This window comes from Panulirus ornatus, chromosome 20 (genome assembly GCF_036320965.1).
Source record: "Panulirus ornatus isolate Po-2019 chromosome 20, ASM3632096v1, whole genome shotgun sequence".
In the NCBI taxonomy this organism is placed as follows: Eukaryota; Metazoa; Arthropoda; class Malacostraca; order Decapoda; family Palinuridae; genus Panulirus; species Panulirus ornatus.
In genome coordinates, this window is record NC_092243.1 from 4,955,001 (window position 1) to 4,978,888 (window position 23,888).

General features: G+C 48.0%; 1 protein-coding gene across 14 annotated transcripts in view; it reads left to right on the plus strand.

The window, feature by feature from the left end:
• trh (PAS domain-containing protein trachealess) overlaps positions 1 to 23,888 on the plus strand; it is a 1,040,091-nt gene that overhangs the window by 899,227 nt on the left and 116,976 nt on the right. For 12 of the 14 annotated variants that reach the window (XM_071674540.1, XM_071674542.1, XM_071674545.1 and 9 more), the window contains one exon: positions 567 to 608. The exons of the other annotated variants lie outside the window; for them this stretch is intronic. In XM_071674540.1, coding sequence (XP_071530641.1) covers positions 567 to 608 — 42 coding nt within the window. The remainder of the gene's footprint in view (positions 1 to 566; positions 609 to 23,888) is intronic. 14 annotated transcript variants of the gene reach the window in all.

Here is a 23,888-nt window from a genome sequence, read left to right on the forward strand (position 1 = left end):
TGTTGCATATGTGACAGGTGTGTACCTTATATATATATGCTAAAGGTGTACAGCAGCTTTCTAAAGAGAAGTCACATATGTGGAATTTGGGTTGAAAAACATATATGATACATTGCATATATATATCGTACAAAGATATCATATATATATATATATATATATATATATATATATATATATATATATATATATATATATATATATATATATATATATATATATTGATATTCTGAGGCGGTGAAGCTTATTTTTATTTATGTTAGCTGATAATACAACTTGTGTGTGTGTGTGTGTGTGTGTGTGTGTGTGTGTGTGTGTGTGTGTGTGTGTGTGTGTGTAGCCAACATCATTTGGAAAGAAAAATAAAAACACGTGCGTGACGTGTGACAAACCCCCCCTCCCTCCCCCCCTACAGGTGTTAGGAGGTGTTATAGAGACAGGTTATCACCCCAGAGGTTGTGTTATCAAGTCAAGCACACTTAACACTTCCCCTAGCCCTTCATCACCCCCCCACCCAAAAAAAAAAAATATTTTTTTTCGACTTAACACATGTTTCTCTCTCACAGCTTCGCGCCTGACCAACAATGGCGTCAGTTGCCTGATGGAAGGTAGGGAATCGACACTTATATCATCATCGGTCTTGCTAATACGTGTTAAGTGTACCCCTTTCTTCCCCGAGACACACGCCCCACCCACCCACCCACCCTCTCCCCAGCTGATACGTGTTAACTGTTAACTGTACACCTCTTTCTTCCCCCGAGAGAGGAAAAAACCCTACCCCCCTACCCCTTATTTGTGTTAATTAACACTCTCCCCTCCCCTACCCCTTAACTGTGTTAATTTTCTCCCCACTCCCACCCCTCTCCCTGTTAATGTATGTTAACTGTTAATTCCCTCACCCCCCTACTTCATATGTGTTAATTTACACTCTCCCCGCCCACCTCCCCATCTCTCACCCTCTTTCTCCCCGCTTGTCTGTGTTCAGCTGTTCTCTCCCCTCCCCACTCATCCGCATCTCCCCCCACCCCATCAGTGTGTTAAATATACCCAGCTCACACCGCCCCGGTGCCCCCCCCCCCCACTGCTAGTAGTTCATGTTAACTGTTAATTCCGGAATCGGGTTGAATTGTATTCATTTCGACCCGGTGTTGATTTTAACTTGTTGCTCTTCTCGACCAGTTCCTCCCGCTCCTCTAACTTTCTCTGTGTGTCTAGATTAACATAATGCCTCAGGTTGATAATGTGTTAAATTGATGTCGTCTTGCACAACCGTACTAACTTAATTACCCCTCATGTTAATAGTGCTAACATGTTAATGAGATTAGTGTTAATTTCTTGCCCGCATGTGATCTCGTGTTAATAATTATTGCCCATGTGTAGTATGTGTTAACTAATCATCTAATCTATGTTAATGTATTTATCAACTAACCCGTAATGATTTAACATAAGTGGCTCGTTAGATTATCAAAACTAACACGTGTTGATATTTTATTTTCTACCGGGTAACTAACATTGATATATATATATATATATATATATATATATATATATATATATATATATATATATATATATATATATATATAAACCTAAGCTTAAGTTTTGTAAATTTGTATATAAATTGTGGCATTCTTCGAATTATAATGTTTATTTAAATTGTTTGCGTTAATGTAAAAGTACAATTTTTGTCATGCATAAGATGACTTTGTCTCTTAATGACTAAATAATTTAGTTAAAAAAATCCAACAGATTTTTGTTATAAATTTTCTGGCGGAGAGAGAGAGAGAGAAAAAAAAAATCCTTTGAGACTTGGTGAGTGAGGCGGCCACACCCCGTTTTCTCTTACAAAATGTTTTAGGGGTAGACTATTCAGTTCGCGTCGCGTCTCGTCATGTCGTTGAAGCCCCCACCCACCCACCCACCCACGACCGTGTGTCTGTCTGGCCGGCGACGGGACGACGAGGGACGCGCCCTACGGGGTCCCTCCTGTGGCCGCAGTAGCTCTCTCTCTCTCTCTCTCTCTCTCTCTCTCTCTCTCTCTCTCTCTCTCTCTCTCTCTCTCTGATTGGCGGTCTTGAAATCACCTGATTTGCATACACCACATCGTCGAAATGTGTATTGAAAGTAAAAGCTTGGTGATATATTCATTTATATATCCGCTAATTTTTATAATTTAATTTCTAATCACAATAACGCGAGTAGATATTCTTGAAAGAATTTAAACGAATTTCTTTTTTCTCTCTCTCAATCACGCGATCTTGCGAGTAAATATTCTTGAAAGAATTTAAAGGAATTATTCTTTTTATTTTTTTCTCTCAGTAACTCGATCTTTTCCGGGGCGTCCGGAAAGCGGGAGGAATAGCTGGAATGGGTCGGTATCCGACGTGGTAACCGGCCGGCCACGGTGGTGGTCATCCGGCTTTGCTTGTGTGTGTGGAGCTGATGTTGGTGTGTGTGTGTGTATGTGTGTGTGTGTGTGTGTGTGTGTGTGTGTGTGTGTGTGTGTGTGTGTGTTGATGATGTAGTCTCCCTTGTATTTGTATCTTCATAGCTTGTATGCGTAGCTGGTGTTGGTCTTAGCTTTGTGTGTTTAGCCGTATTGATGTCTTAGCTTTATGTGTTTAGCTGTGCTGATGTCTTAGCTTATGTGTTTAGCTTATATATATTGTTTCAGCTTGTTTGTAGCTGATGATGTTCTTGGCTTACGTGTGTGTAGCAATCTTGATGTGAATATCTGTGTTATCTTTTGTGTGACATCCTCTTTGTACGGGGAGAGAGGGAGTTCTACACTCGTGGGGCCCCCATCTCTTGTGCTGTACGGGGAGGGAGGGAGCTCTACACTCGTGGGGCCCTCCATCTCTTGTTCTGTACGGGGAGGGAGGGAGTTCTACTCTCGTGGGGCCCCCATCTCTTGTGCTGTACAGGGAGGGAGGGAATTCTACTCTCGTGGGGCCCCCATCTCTTGTGCTGTACAGGGAGGGAGGGAGTTCTACACTCGTGGGGCCCCCATCTCTTGTGCTGTACGGGGAGGGAGGGAGTTCTGCACTCGTGGGGCCCCATCTCTTGTGCTGTACAGGGAGGGAGGGAGTTCTACACTCGTTGGGCCCCCATCTCTTGTGCTGTACGGGGAGAGAGGGAGTTCTACACTCGTTGGGCCTCCATCTCTTGTGCTGTACAGGGAGGGAGGGAGTTCTGCACTCGTGGGGCTCCCATCTCTTGAACTTTCTTTTTCCTACGAAAGTTTTAAACTTCCGTATATTGTGCACATTCTCAGTCTCATAATTGTTTTATTCCGTTCATCTTCCACTCTTACACTATCAAAGTTCTTCTGTACATCTCTTTCCAACAAATGTCTTGCTCAGTTTCATGTTACGGCTTCTATTTGTTCTGACTTTCCAGTTTTCGAAGAACTGTTCTACTGCTGACGTCTTCAAGCTGGTTAAAAACCTCACAGGTTGTGATCAGGTTACCCCTTATTCTTCTTTCTTCCACGGTGGAGAAATTTTTAAGGATTTTCACCCTTGCCTGTACCTCGATTCACTTGATTCCATTGCTGTCTTTGTTGCTCTTCTCTGGACCCTCTCTAGTAGCTCTTGGTGCTTCTTTAAGTGCGGTGACCCAAACCTGAGGAGCTTGTTTCAAGTTCTGGCCAAAACGTAGGATGTGAACTGCTGAAATGCTATTTACCACCAGACCATTCGGCTCCTTCACCACTCTCCTAAATGTGGAAATCCCAAGTCTCTCTCTCTCTCTCTCTCTCTCTCTCTCTCTCTCTCTCTCTCTCTCTCTCTCTCTCTCTCTCTCTGTCACACACACGTATGCTGTCACAGTCTGTGTACGTCACTCAGGGTCATGTCTCATCGTGAAAACAGGGACCAGAAAAATCTAAAATTCACTTCTTCGAAACTTTCAAACTGTATGGACCAAAACGCCCGACTTCCGGATCCCTCTATCTCGATTCTAATTCCCCATCTCGAGAGGCATGTCTCCCCATATGATAGATGTCCTCGTGATGTACTTGGCTAAATAGACTCTTGCGTAGGTCTATTGCCACAGTAATTGCAATAGTGGTGAGAGAGACACCGAGGTTTTGAGTGTATAGAAGCTGTGCATTATTCAAAACATGTCTTCCCTATACAATCTTCAGTCATGGATGGCCTCCTAGGTCAGTCATGAGCTGATGAGGAGGAGGTGGTTGATGATGGTGATTATGTGAGAGAGGTTGGCCTCCATCCTCCTCCTCTTTCTCTCCTCCCTCTCTCTTACGGTTCAGGTCATGAGAGGGCATCGAGTGCCATGACCTGTTTTGACCTCTCAGCTCGACCTCCTGTAGATAGGGCTTGAGGACATGATCTGGCGTGTGGAATTTTGACCTCTTATGACCGACATGGTTGACGTTGTGGACCGCGGCGCTCTGACCTTTTGACACGACTGTATGGCCCTTGGGCCACGCCGGTGCGACTCGCGAGCACGACCGGACGACCCTCTGGTGCTTGACGTGACCTTTGACCTTAGTCTTTCTTCGTGTTCACACCAGCAGGGACCCTGCACCCATAGTCACCCATCCGTTGAATATAAATTGCCCACTTACTCACAGAAAACGTGATCATGACCTGCTCCCATGCGCACAGAAAACGTCACCACAAGCCTTCCTTTTTGTCCACAAAAAAAGAACACTTGATCATAAACTGCTGTCTTGCCCTCAGAAAACGTAATCATAAACTGCCCTCATAACCACAGAAAAATTAGCATAAACTGCCCTCATAATCACAGAAGACATTGTCATAAACTGTCCTCACAGCCACAGAAAACGTGAGCACAAACTGCCCTCACAGCCACAGAAAACGTGAGCACAAACTGCCCTCACAGCCACAGAAAACGTGATGATAAACTGCCCCCCTGGTCGCCGAAAGCGATGTTTTCGCAGGAAAGATTCGTCTGAAGCAAATTTGTTGCCAGCCAGCCAGAAAAGAAATTGTGAATTCTTCATTACGCTCTGTCGCTCGCTGATAGGAATAGCCCGCTTAACGGAAGCATTTTGTTTGTTTGTTTGTTTGTTTACTTGCTAAGACAGTGACATGAGAGATATTGTAATTATATGACAGCGTCATGATCTGGTACTGGTCATGTTCGGCGTGATGGTCTGGGAAGGACTCGTACGTTTGAGTCCCGTGGACAGACTGACTTTAATCCGGGTTCCGTGTTCCATCGTCGATGGCTTTAAAGTGTTGCTCTTGTAAGATTTTTTACGTTTCTTTACACATTTGGTCTGAATTTGAGGTACCATAAGGCGTTATGGAGTTCGATTTTTAATATTGAATATAATGTAGTATGAAGGCTATTCATTTATTGATTTATAATGATAATGATAATAATGATAATAATGATGATAATAATAATGATAATGATAATAATAATGATAATAATAATAATAATGATAATAATAATAATAATACTAATAATAATGATAATAATAAGTATAATTATTATTATTATTATTATTATTATTATTATTATTATTATTATTATTATTATTATTAATCGTTTTCCAGTGGACGAATACTAAGTCTATGTACCCCCCACCACGCACCCCCCTAGAACAACCCTGGTCCGGTCCCCCTCCCCCCTCCCCTCCAATCCCCCCCCCCCCCCCCCCCCTAGATATAAACCAAGCACGGCAGACAGTTCGTATTTACAACTATCAGAAACAAACAGTTTAATGATGTGGTTATTATTGCAATGCATCAGTAGCTACGGTGCAAAACACATACACACACGATGTTGTTTGTTGGTTTGTCGGGGATACATACCAATTAGTTTGTGGTCGCTTGTGTTGTTGCCCCACCTCACACACACACACACACACACACACACACACACACACACACACACAAATATATAAACCAGTGAGAGGTACTTGTTGATGGTGCTGGTGTCGATGTACCAACTGGATAACGTGTTACGTGAGGGAGTACGAAGACCCTATACACTTACCATGGTGCTGTGGGGTACCTCACATGGTATGTGGGTACATGGTGCCTGCCATGATACATGGTACCTGTCATGGTACATGGTACCTGTCATGGTTCGTGGTATTTAACATAGCACATGGTACCTGCCATGATACATGGTACCTGTCATGGTACATGGTACCTGTCATGGTACATGGTACCTGTTATGGTTCGTGGTATTCATCGTAGCACATGGTACCTGCCATAATACATGGTACCTCCAATTTACATTTTTTTTTTTTTTTTTATCATACATAATCGCCATTTCCCGTGATAGCGAGGTAGTGTTAGGAACAGATGACTGAACCTTTGAGGGAAAAATCCTCACTTGACCCCCTTCACTGTCCTTTCTTTTGGAAAAGTAATACAGGAGGGGAGGATTCTGGCCACCCCACTCCCGCCCCTTTAAGTCGCATTCTACGACACGCAGGGAATACGTGGGCATAAGATAAAGAGGACATCACTATATATATATATATATATATATAGAAAGAGAGAGAGAGAGAGAGAGAGAGAGAGAGAGAGAGAGAGAGAGAGAGAGAGAGAGAGAGAGAGGAGGAGGAGGAGGAGGTGCCCGGGTGGCCAGAATGTAGTCAGTGTTTTCGCACCTTTAGTTCCTGCGTCATTGCCACTGCTGCCGCTGCCACCACCGCCCCCCTGCCACCACTGCCATCTGCCACCACTGCCACCACCGCCCCCCTGCCACCACCGCTAGAATAGGCTGGTAGCCAGCTGGGGATGATTGGTGATGACCGGGAACAGATGGTTCTTACGACAGCTGGTTATGACCTTCTGGCACAGCTGGTTATTACCCTTCGGGACAGGTGGGTGGATGGGCTAACCAACAACGATACGACCCTTGAGCACGACGGTACGACCCTTGAGCACGACGGTACGATCCTTGAGCACGACGGTACGACCCTTGAGCACGACGATACGACCCTTGAGCACGACGGTACGACCCTTGAGCACGACGGTACGACCCTTGAGCACGACGGTACGATCCTGAAGCACCAAGGTCAAGTAAATGACCCAGGCTGTCGTACGAATACCATCGCTCTGAGAAGGGTCGCTCTGTCGTCTTCTGCGCGTCGTGGCGTCGTACACAAGGCCCGCACCTTCGTCCTCACGGGTCGCACCTCCGTCCTTAAAGTGGTCGCACCGTCGTGATTTCAGGGCGTGAGCAGGCGTGTACACAGGTTCGGGCCTCGTCCCTGGAGGGAAAGTACTGTAGAAAATGAGCTTCCATCTTGCTGCCATTACCAGCTGTAGAGAATGCCATACCAGAGGAACCACCAAGGCCTCCTAAGCCATTGGCAATACCTCGAGCGGACCGACCTTAACGTTATTCCTGTTGTCTGTCGCCTCGGAGGCCAGTCGAGGAGGCTGGCCTCGTGTGTGTGTGTGTGTGTGTGTGTGTGTGTGTGTGTGTGTATACCTTCAGAGAAAACCGTTCGTGTCGGTTCGAAAGACGACGAAAAACAGTGAGAGGATTCCCTTCTCTGCTCACCATTGTCCGCGTCTTTGATGAAATGACTCGAGGTTTTTTTTTCTCATTTTTTTTTTCTGGTATATTTTTGAGGACGAGGATGTCCATTTTTCCTTATGATCAACTTGATTGAATTTTCCAAGAATTGTCTGGCCGACGAGGGTGGGTATTGCTCTCTGTAGTGCCCTCTCCGTTTTTCCCACCGAAGATCACAACTACCTTCAAGTACAACTACTTTTAGTCTTCAGAAAAGCTGTATGTACAGTAAGTTTTTTGAGGGGGAGGAGGAGGGTGGTATGTTGGGTGGGCCAGCGGATGACATAATCAGCCAAGGAGGAAAAAGAGGTCTGAAGTGTTTTTGTTGATGGGCGGACGAGAGAGAGAGAGAGAGAGAGAGAGTCGTCGGACCTGGGGAAGAATTGTGGGCCCAGGACGGAAGCTGGGGCCTGGGCAAGTACGTAGATATTCCAGAACGTCGCTCTCTTCTATGACGAACAACTCCGTCGACCCGATGCTGTCGTCCGATGTAGCCAGGAGGTGTCTCTACTGTCGTAGTGAAACAGTTTGGGTTATGGCTTTTGGCTGTATTGAAACAGATGGCCCTCGTTGGCAAACCTCTGCCCTTAACACCTCTATTGATATTTGATATTTGTGAGAAGTCCCAGCCAGCCACTCGTGTTTTCTTGAATGATACCCCTCAGCTCCTTCTGGAGTAGAAGGCGTAGTAGGGTAGCCCCCTCGAACACCCGCTACGCCCCTCGCATCCCTCAGAAGCCAAGATGGTTCAGACTTCGCAGCTCGAGCTGCGTTCTGAGTGATGGAACGTCTCGAATACCTGTTTCGGAAATACACGTGTTTGCTCCTGAATCTCGACGGCCATGTTAGCTCTGGCCACACGGCAAGAGGACTTGCTGCACAGCTGTCGAGGTCGAACGGTGTCGAGGATAAGTTTGTCCTCTTGAGGTCATCCTCAGAGATCCAGAAGCATTCGCAGGAAAACGCCCTCCCCAACGGTGACTTAACTCGGGGAAGAAAAACTCGATCCATTACATGCGCTGAAGTTTTGCCCGGGTAAGTTCAGTCACTCGGCTACGTGATGACGGTCAACTCGGCTCCTAAACTTTAAAGGAGACTTTTAGGTTCTTAGTTACAGAATCAAGTTCCTTTCAAGTTCGGAATCTTTTATAAGGGAAATGAGAAGGTTCAACAGAGGCTGTGGTGGGAGGAGGGTTGGCGCCTCCGTGATCCTTAGCCGGATGCAGTTGACCTTGCATGACCGAGCACAACCAGAGGACGTAGTCGACTCACCACAAGTGTGATGTTCCGTCGACCCCCATTAGCTGAAGGGCGCGTTGCACAGACACCAGCCGAGGGAACGTAATATGGGGGTGGATGTGGCAGACCCACTGGTTAAGTTTGTGTGGTGGGTAGCACCTATATAAACACTCTTTCCCAGACAACAGCCGAGGGATTGTGATAGGGAGGGGGATGTGGCAGACCCACCCATTACTATGGTGGGTTGTGCCTATGTAGACACTCCCATAAACCCCATGAAGATGTGACGGCAGTGCTGCGTCTAAACCCATGTGACGGTACTTTAAGCTTTGGGTGGCTTTGCCACATACCGAATGATGCGTCACGTACCCACTACTGTACCACATGCCCGTTGCTGTACCACATGCCCCCTTGATGTGCCACAAACACGGGGACGTGCCACAGGCTCATTGCGACACCATGTAACCATTGCCAGATTGGCTGTACCACACACCCATTGCTTTACATAAAGGAGAGTGCTGGAAATTGGCTTACCCTTGTGAAAAGAGTGGGACTGAGGCATAGTCTCTCTTGCACTAATTGGGACATGTGGGAAAGGGACGGGACGGGACAGGACAGGTACCGTTTGTACCATAATCAACGACACAGGTACAGCCTTACCCAGTACAGCGACGCACAGGTACAGCAGACACAGCAGTACCTCTTAGAGCAACACAGGTACTATATACACAGCAAGACTTTGTACAGGGCACAAGTACAGCCGTACAGGTACTGCAGTACCTCTACAGCGATATAAGTGCTGCAGGTACAACAGCAGTACCATGTACTGGGGTACACAATGGTCACACTGGGCGGTGTGTGACTGTACGTTGCTTGGAAAGAAAAAATGAGAATTAGCTGGCTGGAGAGGCGAGTCTCAATTAGCGGTCTATTCATGGAAGGAGGTTAATTGTTTCGCTTTTCCCGTTGCCTTTCTCCAGGTAGGCTCCCCGGGCCCTTTGATGCCTCCGAGAACCAGCGACCATTAATCTTCTTATGAAAATGTTGGGCCGAGCAATCGATACAGTACGGAGCTTCGAGGTAACTCAACGCCGGCCATGTCGCCCCTCAAACCCCCTCCGTCTGACCCCGAGATCGATCGCGTCCAGCGGACCTGAAGGAGGACCTCGGCTCGAGCTGGACCTCAGCTTCAGCAGGGGACTCCGAAGGAAGGTGCAAATATTCCAGAAAGCTGTGGATGGTACACTCGTTCAGTATTCGTTCATTAAGACACCTTCTCTTTCTTTGTCGGGCGAACGTGTGGAATTCTCTTTCCCACCTACCTTTCCCGTTTTTTTAAAACCTCTGCATCCTTCAGGAGTCGAGTCTGCAAACGCCTTAGGAGCTCAGGTCCATCTTATTTTAATATTCATGACAGTTTTTATAACGTTCATTATTTCTGCCTCTCATGCCGACAGATGAAGCCTCGATTGAGGCGTTGCCAACACTGGCTACGAAAACAGAGAATATATCATGGGGTCTCTTGCGCTCGCTATCGGACTGTTGGGTCTCCGTCGCTCCCATCGCGAAGAGCGGACGGAAGAACCCAAACCGACTCTGGCTCGTGGGTTATCGCAACCTGTCTCTCTCCTCCCACCCTTTTTTTCTTTTTCTCTCAGATTCCTTATCAGATAAGAGGATGTCAGTGAAGGAGACACCTAGAGCATTGTTACTGTAGGTCAGGGCGAAGTCGGGTGGAGGAGGGGGGTAAAAAGGACGATGTTTCTCGATGTGGTTCTTGCGTCCGGAGAGGTTTTGACACGGCCAAAGGTGTCTCGGCGATCGACGGAGCGGGAACATCGTTGTACTGGCTAGTTCGCACGGCAGTTCGATCCTCGCAGAGGCAGGTCAGGTCAAAGGTTAAGGCCATGATGTTCCCGAAGAAATTAAACCCTTCGTGTTCGTGGGTTTAGGTTTATCTCTGACGGAACCGGTTTAATGGTACAAACAGGTGCGCAGAACGGTCATCCCGGTGCCCATTTTTGTGTACCGACGAGTCGTCCCCTCCCCCCCGCGGCATGAGAGGACAAAAAACGGAGGAAGCGTAAAAAACGGGGCGCGGCAGCTGCGTCCAGTGAGGCGTGCGGAGCGGGAGTCACGCGCCGAGTTACCAGAACAGATCATTTGCGCCGTTGTTGTTATGCCGACATAACTGAGCTGCCAGTACCCAATGGGGGGCTCTCGCGTGCACCCCTCCTCCCCTTCCCCAGCGCTGGCGAATGGTGCTGGTTGTAGGTGGGTGGACCAACCCCTCCTCCTCCTCCTCCTCCTCCTCCTTCTCTCCTCCTTCTCTTCCTCTTCCTCCTCCCGCCGCCGCAGCTTCGCCTCAACACGACGGAGAGCCGCCGCTTCAGCCCTCACGGTCGCCTGACGAAGGACACGGCCGTCTCTTCCACAGTATCTCGCTCGCTTCACCCCTCACGGTCGCCAGATGAAGGAAGCGGCCGTCTCTCCACCGTATCTCTCCGGAGAGATTGTCGGAAAGCGGGTGGGGAGTGCGGGGTTCGAGGGGTGGATTATACTTGTCGTTGCCATTAGATGGGCGGCCTTTATTAAGGCAGGTGGTCTTATTAGCGAGGGTGGTCTTGTAATGCGTGTCCTGGACGAACAGGGTCTCTCTCTCTCTCTCTCTCTCTCTCTCTCTCTCTCTCTCTCTCTCTCTCTCTCTCTCTCTCTCTCTCCCACCTGTCGTCCTCCTCCACATTCTTCCTCCCCCACGACCATCCACCTCTTTCGGGTTGGGAAGGTGTCGTTTGTTAGTAACACGTAAGTTGCGTTGCAAATTCTAGGATTATGATAAGGTTTTTTAGGGGGAGGTGGGTTGGTTTTGGTGTTACTCTGGCTTATTGAGCTCAACGGCTCTTCATCGCGTCGCTACGACCGTTGAGAAAGACGGTCCGACCGTTAAACACGTCGGTACGACCGTTGAGAACGACGGTACGACCGTTAAACACGACGGTACGACCCTTAGGTATACATATGTTCTGAGGTTTTTCACTGAAGCCTTAAAGGTTGGGTAAAAAGGCTTAGGCCATATTGGCCAAGGACCGGACCACCATCGTGTCGAGAGGGTCGCACTGTTCGTGATCCAGGGTCGTACCGTCCGTGATCCAGGGTCCTGCCGTACGTGATCCAGGGTCCTGCCGTACGTGATCCAGGGTCCTACCGTACGTGATCCAGGGTCCTACCGTCCGTGATCCAGGGTCCTACCGTCCGTGATCCAGGGTCCTACCGTCCGTGATCCAGGGTCCTACCGTCCGTGATCCAGGGTCCTACCGTACGTGATCCAGGGTCCTACCGTCATGCTTCAGAGGCGTGCTGTTCGCTGACGCTAATGACCCTCCGAACTGCTTTAATTAACGAGCGCACCGCAGCTGCTGAAACCACAGCAATAAGGGTAAACAAACATACCCATCCTAAAGTGCCCTCAAAGCGTCTCTCTTGTTGAAACTGAGGCCAGGAATGATAGACTCACGCTCTAAGCGATGCCTTCCTCAAAAACTGAATCGTTTCCCCCTTACGGAAAGCAGCGTAAGAACTGCAGAACCTATGAAAAAACTAAGAAAAAATAAATAAAAGCTATAAGAACAGCAGAACCTACGAAAATGCTAAAAGAAAGTAATACGATCAGCAGAACCTACATAAAAGCTGAAGAATTAAAGCAATAAGAACGGTAGAGCCGACGAGAAAGCTAAAAAATAGTAGCTTGGCTTCCACAATGAAAGCTAAGAGACCTTTATATATATATATATATATATATATATATATATATATATATATATATATATATATATATATATATTTCACATATAACGCTTCGTACAGCAGCTGACAGAATTGGGTTTCTTTGATTGACGAAGAGTCACGTAAGCTCTGCTGGACGTAGACGAATTTGTATTTTCCTTTTTTCGACCATAAGTTCCATACTTGTGGGTTACTCTTTTTTTTCCGACCTTAAGTTGCAAATTTGTGTTTTACTTTATTCGATCTTAAGTTCCACGGTTTCGTACCTCGGAAACACGCCCCCCCCCCCATCCCCTTTTAGACCCACGTACCGTCAACTTAAAAACCAGTTCGGTCTTACGTCAACCTTCGACGAATCTTGATTGGCCCAATTTTGTATCGGGCTTCTTCCTCGTCTCAGATCTTTACTAACACCCCCATCCCCCCCCCCCCCCCCCCCCCGTAGCCTATGAGGGTAGTAAAGGTATGGCTAGTAAAGGGTATGGGGGTAGTAAAGGTATGGCTGGTAAAGGGTATGGGGGTAGTAAAGGAATTTTGAGTTGGGTTGTAGGGGAATCTGCAAGGTGAGAATCGTTAGAGCTAATGTACAGAGGAGGTGCGAGTGTTGGTGTTGAGGTAGAAAGGAGGTGGGAGATTTGGAAGATGGAGAGAGAGAGAGAGAGAGAGAGAGAGAGAGAGAGAGAGAGAGAGAGAGAGAGAGAGAGAGGCTAGAATGCTAAGAGGTTTAGAGATACAAATAAAGAGATCTTGAGGGAGTAAGTCATGGAAAAATGATGAGTTGGCGAATGAGGCGATCAGAGTTGGCGCATGAGGAGATTAGAGTTGGCGAAGGAGGAAGTTAGAGTTGGCGAATGAGGAAGTTAGGAATGGCAAATGATGAGATTAGAATTGGCGAATGAGGAGATTTGAGTTGGCGAATGAGGAGATTAGAGTTGGCGAATGAAGAGATCGGAATTGGCAAAGGAGGAGGATTACGAGGTGGTTTACAGTTGGCGAATGCGGAGGAGTAATGAGAAGGTTAGAGTTGGCGAAGGAGGAGTATGGCAGCGAGTGAGTGTTGAGGGGAAGGGTTGGTGAGAGCTGGAAGGCTACAGTGTCCAGAAGGAAAAAGGCCAAAAAAAAGAGGAAAAAAGAATGCCGTAAAAACAAGGCACATGACGCTGCGCGGGAGGATGCCCCCGACAAAAACGGGAGACGTGACAGTACAAGGCGATAGAAAACGAAGCGAAATTATTATCATTATAAAGTTAAGGAAAATTTTTTTGAAAGAAAAGATAAACAAAAAGATAAAAAGAACAAATTACGAAAAACCAGTCGACGTGAAATTCGTGAGGCATTCGTAAATTTATTATATCGAGTCTCTTTCCCTCCCTTCCTACCATCGGGGACGAGAATGTCCCGCGGGTTCCCTCGGTTTTGGTTTTGTTTTTGAGGGGGTCTTCGTCGTCGTAGGGGGGTCTTCGTCGTCATAGGGGGTCTTCGTCGTCGTCGTCGGGGGGGGAGGGGGAGGATCGATCTTCGTCGTCGTCTTCGGGGGGTCTTCTTCGTCGTAGGGGGGTCTTCGTCGTCGTCATCGGGGTATGGGGGGGGGAAGCGTCGGTCGTCGTCGTCGGGGGGGGGGAGGGTTGGTCGTCGTGTACCTGGACGACAGCCGCGACGCTCGTGGATGTCAGCATCCTGCTCATATATTGTTATGCGGGTCGTCGCGGACCTTCCGGGAAGTGTGGCTGTATGTAGAGGTCATTGTCTGGGGGGGGGGGGGTGTTGTTGTTGTTGTTGTAGTAGGTCGTGGTGGGGTGGTGCGTAGTTGTAGTGGTGGTGGTGGTACGGTCGTAGATGATGATGATGGAGTTCATGATGGGTGTTGGTCCGGTTGTAGATTGTGGTGTTGTAAGGGCTATGTAGAATTGGCTCCGTTACCTGCCCGGTTTTAGGCTGCGTTACGGTGTTGTAAGTCTTCACCTGACGGTTGTAGCATTGAGGTTGTTTGTGTAAGGTTGTAGATTTCCTGAGGTCATGTTTCAAGTCCGTAGATCAGCTTTTTCGTTTCCAAAATCTTGCTGAAACTGGTACAGCGGAGGGAGGTGGCTCTATCAGCTGGCTGCTTTATTTTGTAACTTTTTCTTAGTTGTATGTATTTTCCTGTGGGTCCAGTGGAAAAAAAATTATTTTTCATTCAGTGATAGTTAGGATTGTCACTCTACGACCATTTCCAGGGAAGCCAGGATAGTTTCTGTAACTCATCTGTTGTTGTGACAGAGACGAGGAGAGTTCCAGTAACTCTACTGCTCTCCTGACAGAGACGAGAAGAGTTCCAGTAACTCTACAGCTATCATCATAGGAAGTAGAGTTTCAGTAACTCTTTATTGTCCTGACAAGGACAAGGAGAGTTTCAGAAGTAACTCTACTGCTCTCCTGACAAAGACAAGGAGTGTTCTTGTAGTTCCACTGCTATCATCACAGAAAGTAAAGTTCCAGCAACTCTATTGTCCTGACAGATGAGAAGAGTCCCAGCAACTCTGCTGCTATTATCACGGAGACGAAAAGGTTTCCAGTAACTCCAGTAAGGGGACCCGGATGATCTTGATCCGCCTTCGGTCATGGAAAAGGCAACGAGGATAGATTCAGGAGATCTTTATGGTCATCGTGAAAGCAGAACCTTTCCAGAAGGTATTCCAGCCCTTGACGTAGAGATTAGGATGGTTAAAGAGGCCCCTTTCCGAGTCATCAACCAGGAGGCCAGAACGTTTCCAGTAGATCTCGTAGGCATCAAAGAAGAGGCCAGGATATCTCCAGGTACTCTTTCTAGCTATCAACAAAGCGACCAAGACACTAAAGGAACTCCGTGTAGCCATCAAAGAGTGTTGGACATTTCCAATAATTCCTCTGTGCCATCAACAAAGATACTTGGAAAATTTCTCCAGTAACCCAACCAAACTGTCAAGAAATGGATCAGGACATATCCAGCGACTTTCTGGAAAATCACCAGAGAGACTACGACCGCTGAAACGATTCCAGGGAGAAGGAAAGTTTGATCGACCTTCCAAGGGACGCGTCATTCCGCTTGGACTGGAACTGATAGGGTCCCGGAGTGAAGCATTAGCATCCCCGCCCTTGTCGTTCCAGTCACAAATGTTTTCCAGTTGCCTGAACCAGTTTCCAGTCTGCTCAGTCAACCGTGACGCACCAGTTATTACCGCCAAGGTTCTTTCGAGGCTTCGCAATTCAGCAGCCAGATGTTGTGTACTTCTGTGTGTCTTCACGATTATTTGCTCTTTCCTGAATTTGTTGCTACATCTCTGAGTTACAACCTTTAGGTATTTATCAGGATGTACATTAACGCAGGTCCTGGTGTTCATATTTTTGTGTTCATATTTTGATCAAGTGTCGTATAAAAGATTGTATCCATGTATCTGTGAATGCATCTTGGACTCTGTTCTTTTGTCTGGACTGATAATCTGGAGAGGTTCCGGGAGGCTGTTGGTGTTCTTGCTCCAGGAGAGACTCTGGAATGTGATTCGTGTACATGTATACTGAAATACGCTTCCTGACACCACTGTTCTCTGACCTAAGTTTGGTATTTCCTTGTTTTGTCGGTTTGGCAAGAGGTTATTTACCCTGATTTTTTTTTTCTTTTATTGGGGGAAATTGAGACCGTTACCCTTTTTGTGATACAAGTTTTGAGTGTCTATCGTTCTCACAGTCATTCCTTCATTAGGATCTCCACCATCATGCTAGTAAGCCTGGAGTGTAGGGCTTTGACTCGGCCTCACTTTTCCAGGAGGTATTCCAGGCGCCTCTTACAGGTACTCCGATCAATACTCTTTCATCAACGTTTTCCCAAAGCTTTCCAGGCTTCCAGACTCGTTCCCTCACACCCGTGGCTCTCAGGTCCTTCCATTTTCTCCTGCATTTGCAGAAGCTTTCAGTGTGTCCCGTCCACTCTTTACCCTTGTATTTCCAGAGGTTTCCAGTCCACCTTTCCTTTCAACCTTTCCAGAAGTCTTGGTTCATTTTACTTTTTTGTTTTGTACCGCGTTCCAAATAATCTTGTATTTTTTTTGTAAAGACTCTTCTAAGTCTGCTTGTATTTTCACTAGTAGTGACTCCAGCTCGCTTCGGCCGTTCATTCCAGAGATGTCATGCCTTATCAGTTCTGTTTCATCTGATAAGTATGACCAGAAGGCGTTTAAACACGACAGTGTACCCCTTGATATGGTGGCCGGGCAAAAATGAAAAAGAGGTCATCATACCCAAGGGTGGTACTGTCGTGCTCAAGGGTGGTACTGCCGTGCTCAAGGGTGGTACTGTCTTGCTCAAGGGTGGTACTGTCTTGCTCAAGGGTTTAGTACGTATAGGTCAGTACACGTCACACCCCCACCGTTCCTTATCACTTTCTAGCAGTCCCCCCCCCCCTCTCTCTCTCTCTCTCTCTCTCTCTCTCTCTCTCTCTCTCTCTCTCTCTCTCTCTCTCTCTCTCTGATCTTAGAGTTTCCTCAGACCCATCGCACCCTTCTCCAGCACCACACCACCTCGCCCCCTTTTAGTTTGTCTTTCTTACTGCTTCTGTACGCTCATCAACACCCAAGCAGACCTCTTCTTCTTAATTATTCATGTAACCTTTCGTGGATACATTCCTTACCAGTTTCTTATCACCAGCTTTTTCGTTTTCCTCTCAGCACTTTGTCCATCCGCTTCCAGGCTCTCATCACTCGCCATCCTTATAACAGTTTCGTTATGCTCTTCTGCATTACTCTCATGGTGTTTCCAGCGACTGCAAGCCATGGGATCCTTTTCTAGCGTTTTAGGTCTTTCGCTACCACTTGTCTAGCGATTCCAGGCCGTCGCTGCCTCTTTTCTAGCGATTCCAGGCCGTCGCTGCCTCTTTTCCAGCGACTCTAAACCATCGCAAGCTCTCTTTCTGCAACTCGACTCAGTTGCTACCTCTCTTCCACCGATTGGAGCATTGATACTTGTTTTCCAGCAATTCCAGTCCATTTCTGCCTTTTTCTTCCCGCCATTCCAATCCATCACTACCACCTTTCCAGCGAGTCCATCCCATCGCTACCACTTTTCCAGAGCTTCCAGTCCATGGCCGCCTCTTCCTCGGTGGGCAGTCGGTGTTGTGGTGTGGTGGACGGTCAGTGGTGTGGTGTGGTGGACGGTCAGCGTTGTGGTGTGGTGGACGGTCAGTGGTGCGGTGGACGGTCAGTGGTGTGGTGGGTGGTGGTGGTCGTGTGGTGGGTGGTGGTGGTGGGTGGTGGTGTTGGAGTAGGAGGTCCGGCCACCATCTTCTGGTTGATCACATTCTGTGTCAGGCAAGCTTCCTGGCCCCTCGCTACACCAGCCAGACTCCTAAATCAATGACTTCTTCATTCCCGGTTCCCTGATACGCCTCATGGGCAGAATTTACATTTAAATTTGATTTCTGTTCTCAGGGTCATATTTCTTGACTGAATTTAGGATGCCCGAATGTGTATATGTGTTTGTTTGTGTGTGTGTGTGTGTGTGTGTGTATACGAGCTTGGTTTTAGAAGCCTTAGTAATGCGATCTCGTCACATGATAGGCGTCACTCGTGGAGGTTTTGCGTCACAAATGCTTAGTGTTGTCTTTGCTGTGAAGGTCCGCTTGCTGGCCCGGGTCGTGGTGGCGGTGTCATGAAGCTTCTGTTCGTGAGACAGGAGTAAAACTGCTTCAGATGCGTGTCCCTATGTACATATTTACACACACACACACACACACACACACACACACACACACACACACACTCGCCTACGTACTGACGCAGTAATATATATATATATATATATATATATATATATATATATATATATATATATATATATATATATATATATATATATATGAGCGAGGAAGTAATGAACTCCTATGGCAAGAGAAGGTACTGAACGAGACTGTACTTCTTTCCGTCCATTGACAGTGACACAGTCTTGTCAGAGGCGACTTATCCGTGTATTGAATAGCCACTGCCAGGCGGGATCTACTAGCCAGTAGCCACTGCCAGGCGGGATCTACTAGCCAGTAGCCACTGCCTTGCGGGATCTACTAGCCGGGAGCCGCTTCCAGGCGGAATCCGGTAGCGCCTTGTTAAATATAGATGGCCGCAAGCGGACCCAGATATAAACACACAGGCAACTTTATGCAGACAGAGAGGATCGTAAATAAGTGGTAAATGAATAAATTAATTATATTTCCCCCACGTTATGTGACCCTGCCCCGCCCCAGGTCACGTGACCGACCTCATCTCTCTCTCTCTCTCTCTCTCTCTCTCTCTCTCTCTCTCTCTCTCTCTCTCTCTCTCTCTCTCTCTCTCTCTCTCTCTCTCTCCTGCCCCGTCATGTCTCTCTCGGCTACATGTTACATCATCTCACCTCATCTCTCCCCATCTCTCCTCATCCTGTTCTGTCTCCCTTCACCCCGCCCCCACCTGTTCTGTCTCCCTTCATCCCGCCCCATCTCACGGTCTCGGCTCACCCCATATGATATATCTCACTGCTTCTTCCCATCTCTCTGTGCCACATCCATCTCCTCGTCTCTCCTCTTCCCCTCCCAGGCTCGTTTGGCCTCGCTCCACCCATCTCCTCTCCCCGCCCGCCTCGTCTGGCCTCGCCACACACATCTCCTGGCCATGCCCCGTCTCGTCTCTCCCCCGCCCACTCGCTTCATCCTGTCGAATCCTCCTCCAGCTCACCTCCTCACCTCACCTTGCCAAACCTCTCCTCCCAGACCATCTTGGCTAGGCCACGCCACCGTTATACTTTCCACTGCCCTGTCTATCCTCCCCCAGACCCATCTATTTCCCCACCCCCATTTCCTGTCCCATCTCGCCCCATCACAACCTGCCCAGAATCAAGACTCTGTGACTCATTTCACGTGCCCACCCCTTACCTGCACCGTCTCAGCCCTCAACGGTCCTATATCATCCCCATCACTCTCAAAACCCAAGCCACTCCCCATCTCAGCCTCCAGGAATCATCATCCCCATCACCCCTGAAGGACCAAGCCACTCCCCATCTCAGCCACCAGGCCTCATCATCCCCATCACCCCTGAAGGACCGAGCCACACCCCATCTCAGCCACCAGGACTCATCATCCCCATCACCCCTGAAGGACCGAGCCACTCCCCATCTCAGCCACCAGGCCTCATCATCCCCATCACCCCTGAAGGACCGAGCCACACCCCATCTCAGCCACCAGGCCTCATCATCCCCATCACCCCTGAAGGACCGAGCCACACCCCATCTCAGCCACCAGGACTCATCATCCCCATCACCCCTGAAGGACCAAGCCACTCCCCACCTCAGCCACCAGGACTCATCATCCCCATCACCCCTGAAGGACCGAGCCACACCCCATCTCAGCCACCAGGACTCATCATCCCCATCACCCCTGAAGGACCAAGCCACTCCCCACCTCAGCCACCAGGACTCATCATCCCCATCACCCCTGAAGGACCGAGCCACTCCCCCATCTCAGCCACCAGGACTCATCATCCCCATCAACCCCGAAGGACCGAGCCACTCCCCTCCTCAGCCACCGGGACTCATCATCCCCATCACCCCTGAAGGACCGAGCCACTCCCCACCTCAGCCACCAGGACTCATCAAAAAAAAATATCACCCCCAGAGACACAGAGGGTCAGACGATTTCAAAACCTGTCGAAGTGTCGATTTTTTTTTTCCACCTGTGCGGTACAGGGTTCCTGTAATTTGTCGTTTGTGGCTCCAGTTCCCTCCTTTCCCGTGTCCCGTTAGAGGTGGCGTCGGATCGGCTGGACGCTGCCACGTCGTTCGCCCGTTTCCACAGTCGCTGGACGTAGTGGAGGCCAGACTGTGTGGCTGTACTGCAATGGCGAGGAAAATTCTCTTGTAAAATCTTCCTCCCTTCCTCTTGGTATGTTGCTGGCTTATATCATATATATATCATATGTATATTATATATATATATATATATATATATATATATATATATATATATATATATATATATATATATGTGTGTGTGTGTGTGTGTGTGTATACATTAGATCTTTCAGTTCCTTGTACTCATTTATCTGGATGTGTAATGTGAGAGTGTTGGTCCCGCTGCGTCACCGTGACGGCCTGTGACGTGACGGTTTTTGGGGGGAGGGGGGAAGGCTGAGGGAGGGAGAAGGGGGGAAGTAGTGAGGAGGTGGGTCGTGGAGAGGGGTCGGGTCGGGTCTTATGCCAACGGGAGATCTTTTTGACCCCCTGAGCTGCCAGGGTACGACCCTTTGAGCACGGCTGCACGACCCCTATGAGCACGGTAGGACGACCCCCTTGAGCACGGTAATACGACCCCATGAGGACGACTCGACCCCTTGGGGACGACGTTACGACTCCTGGCCACGACGAAATGACCCTTGAGCGAGATGCTACGACTCATGAATATAATAGCCTTGCATTGACCCTGACTCTTTGAGGTTCAGGTTAAAGGCCAGAACCATCACACCCAAACATAGTACAAAACCTGCGCCAAGGGGTCGTCCCATCGCGCGCAGGGGCGGGGGGGGGGGGAGAGGGTCGTACCACAGTGCTTAACAGGGGTCGTCCCATCGCGCTCAAGGGTGGAGGGGGTCGTACCACAGTGCTTAACAAGGGGTCGTCCCATCGTGCTCGAGCAGTTGACAGCAGCTTTCTGTACGACACGAACGCCGCCCCCCCCCCCCCCCCCCACTTTAGTTCTGAAATAGAAAAAACGCCACCAACCAAAGCACACGTGCCCCTTGTTTTCGGCCCTTAAAACGCGCTTTTAAGTTTATCATCAATCTGAAAAATGACCGTAGCGCCATACCAGGAGAATGAGGAGGAAATGAAAAAAAAGTGCTTGAAGATAAATGTTGGGGTGACGGGTGACACGTGACCAACCCCTCATTGGCTGTCCTGCCCCGACCGTTCTCTGTGATTGATGACAGAAAACGGGCAAGACGTGGCCTATGTGTGACTCATGGGCGGATATTCTTTTTTTTCTTTTTTTTTTCTTATGAGTTCAAAATGTAGAAAGCATTCAGGTAATACATCATGCCGAGCTGCTCGTGTTCTTAGTTTAGCGTCGATCTGTGATTTTGACAGTCTGGAGACAATTCAGTATTGAATTGTGAAACACATTTTTTTTATCTTAATGGTAGACTTTGGTAAAAGAATATATGACCGCGTTACTCTGTCTGTGTTCACTCCGGGAGAATCAAGCCAAAGACCATGGAACCCCCAGGTATTACTGGCTCGACAATTGGAATGCTAATCAAATTCAAATTGAATAATTGAATAGAAAGGCCAACATGTCGCCCGCCTTGTGCGCTCGCGTCCCCCCTCCTCCCCTCTCTGATGCAGTACTTGTTCTCCTGTAAGAGTGAGTGAGTGGGGGGTGTACGAGCCGCCCCTCCTCGGGCCCTCTTTGCCCTGACCCCACGTGCTTACTGGAGGGGCATCCCTGTTCAGTGGAGCGGGGATGGCTGGACCCCCAAGCCATCCCCGCTGATCAATAAACACCCACTAATGGACGAAATGACATGATTCCACCCCAGTGATTTTGCCACTGGGCGCAGGGGTGGACCGGGGCGAGGCGGTGGAAGAGTGGATAGTTGGGTGGAAGATTAGATGGATTAGGTGGTTATGCTGGTGGAGGAGAGGTTTCAAGGGATGGTTCTGTAGGGACCGGTGATGGGGATAGGTACAGAGGATAGAATGGAATAGATGGATGATGAGTTGTGAGGTTGCGACAGAGGGTGAGTGGAATGGGAGGATAGGGTGAATGGTAAAGGATGGTTGGAGGATTAGGAACGGGTGGAATGGGATACCGAAACACCCGATGGTCTATGACGAGGTAGTAAAGCAGAAAGCTCGTCCTCCCCACCACACACACACACACACACACACACACACACACACACACACACACACACAACTCCCCTCGGCTCAGCATCCGACAGAAGGAAAATTATCTACAAGGGAACACCAGCTGGTGTCGACGTAGAACATACTGACATGGAAAGTTGGTAGGAAAGGATGTCCAGGAAAGGTACGCTTGGACTGATTAAGAACCATTGTTATGCTCTGGTTGACGAAGACTTTACCTGTTACTCGAGAGAAGTTGAAAGTTATGGCTATGACGATATCATCATTCATGACCAGTTTAATTGATTGTTGATAAAATTTGGAAGTGGTTGTCTAATTGTTTGGCATCTTGAATGCACATATATAGTTTTTGGCTGAAGTAATATCTGGTGGTGGTACATTCCTGTGGTCTGTAAGTAATTATAACTGGTGGTAGTTAATGCCAGTGGTGTGTATTTAACTCAAATCCAGTGGTAGTTAACGCCAGTGGTGTGTGTTCAACTCAAATCCAGTGGTAATTAATGCCAGTAGTGTGTCTTCAACTCAAATCCAGTGGTAGCTAATGCCAGTGGTGTGTATTTAACTCAAATCCAGTGGTAGTTAATGTCAGTGGTAGTTAATGCCAGTGGTCAGTGGTTCACTCCACTGCTGAAGGAGGTTTTGGCCCACGTTTACCCTCATGGCACCGTTATATCTGCGGGTCATCGTATCTTTCTCTAAAGCAAAGAGAAATTACTGTCAGTTGAAATCTCGACGTCATTTATATTGGAAATTAATATGAAATCCACACACACACACACACACACACACACACACACACACACATACACACACACACGTCTGTGCTTTTCTCTTTTTTTTCATAGGAAATAAATGATGGCTCGAAGTCCCTCGTCACGAATTATATTTCTGAGTGACATACAGTTTCGTTCCAATTTTTTTTCCCCCCAGTGTTCGTTTTCTTTTTTTTTTCCGTTCTTGAAAATTGGTGAAATTTTTGGGATCGTCAGAAGTGAGCAGCATATTCTTCCAGGTGATGTCGGTCTTCGGGGTTGTAAAGTCTGTTTTGCCTCCTTCATGTTACAGTTGATAATTTCTGGTTATGAGACACAGTGGCTTGCTAAGACCACAATGCAGTTAGGAGATACTTTTGATAATTATCAGCCGTGAGGTCTTTTCTCATTTTTTTTGAGGGTGTGGTCCTTCTACTTATAGCTTGGCGAGCATGTCGTCTTTGTGTTTATTAATCGTATCACCGAAATGCATTACTTACCATTGGTCTTCACTGCACGTCACTGCTTTACCGTGAATCACTGCGAATGTTCGGAGAATAGTCTACCTTGCAAAGGGGTTTCCTGTTTCCTTGTTTCTTATTGGCAACAAGTATTGAGGTCTTACTGCATCGAAAGTCCCGTCTTCAGGCCATCCGGTACAGATGGGTGGTGAAGGGTGGT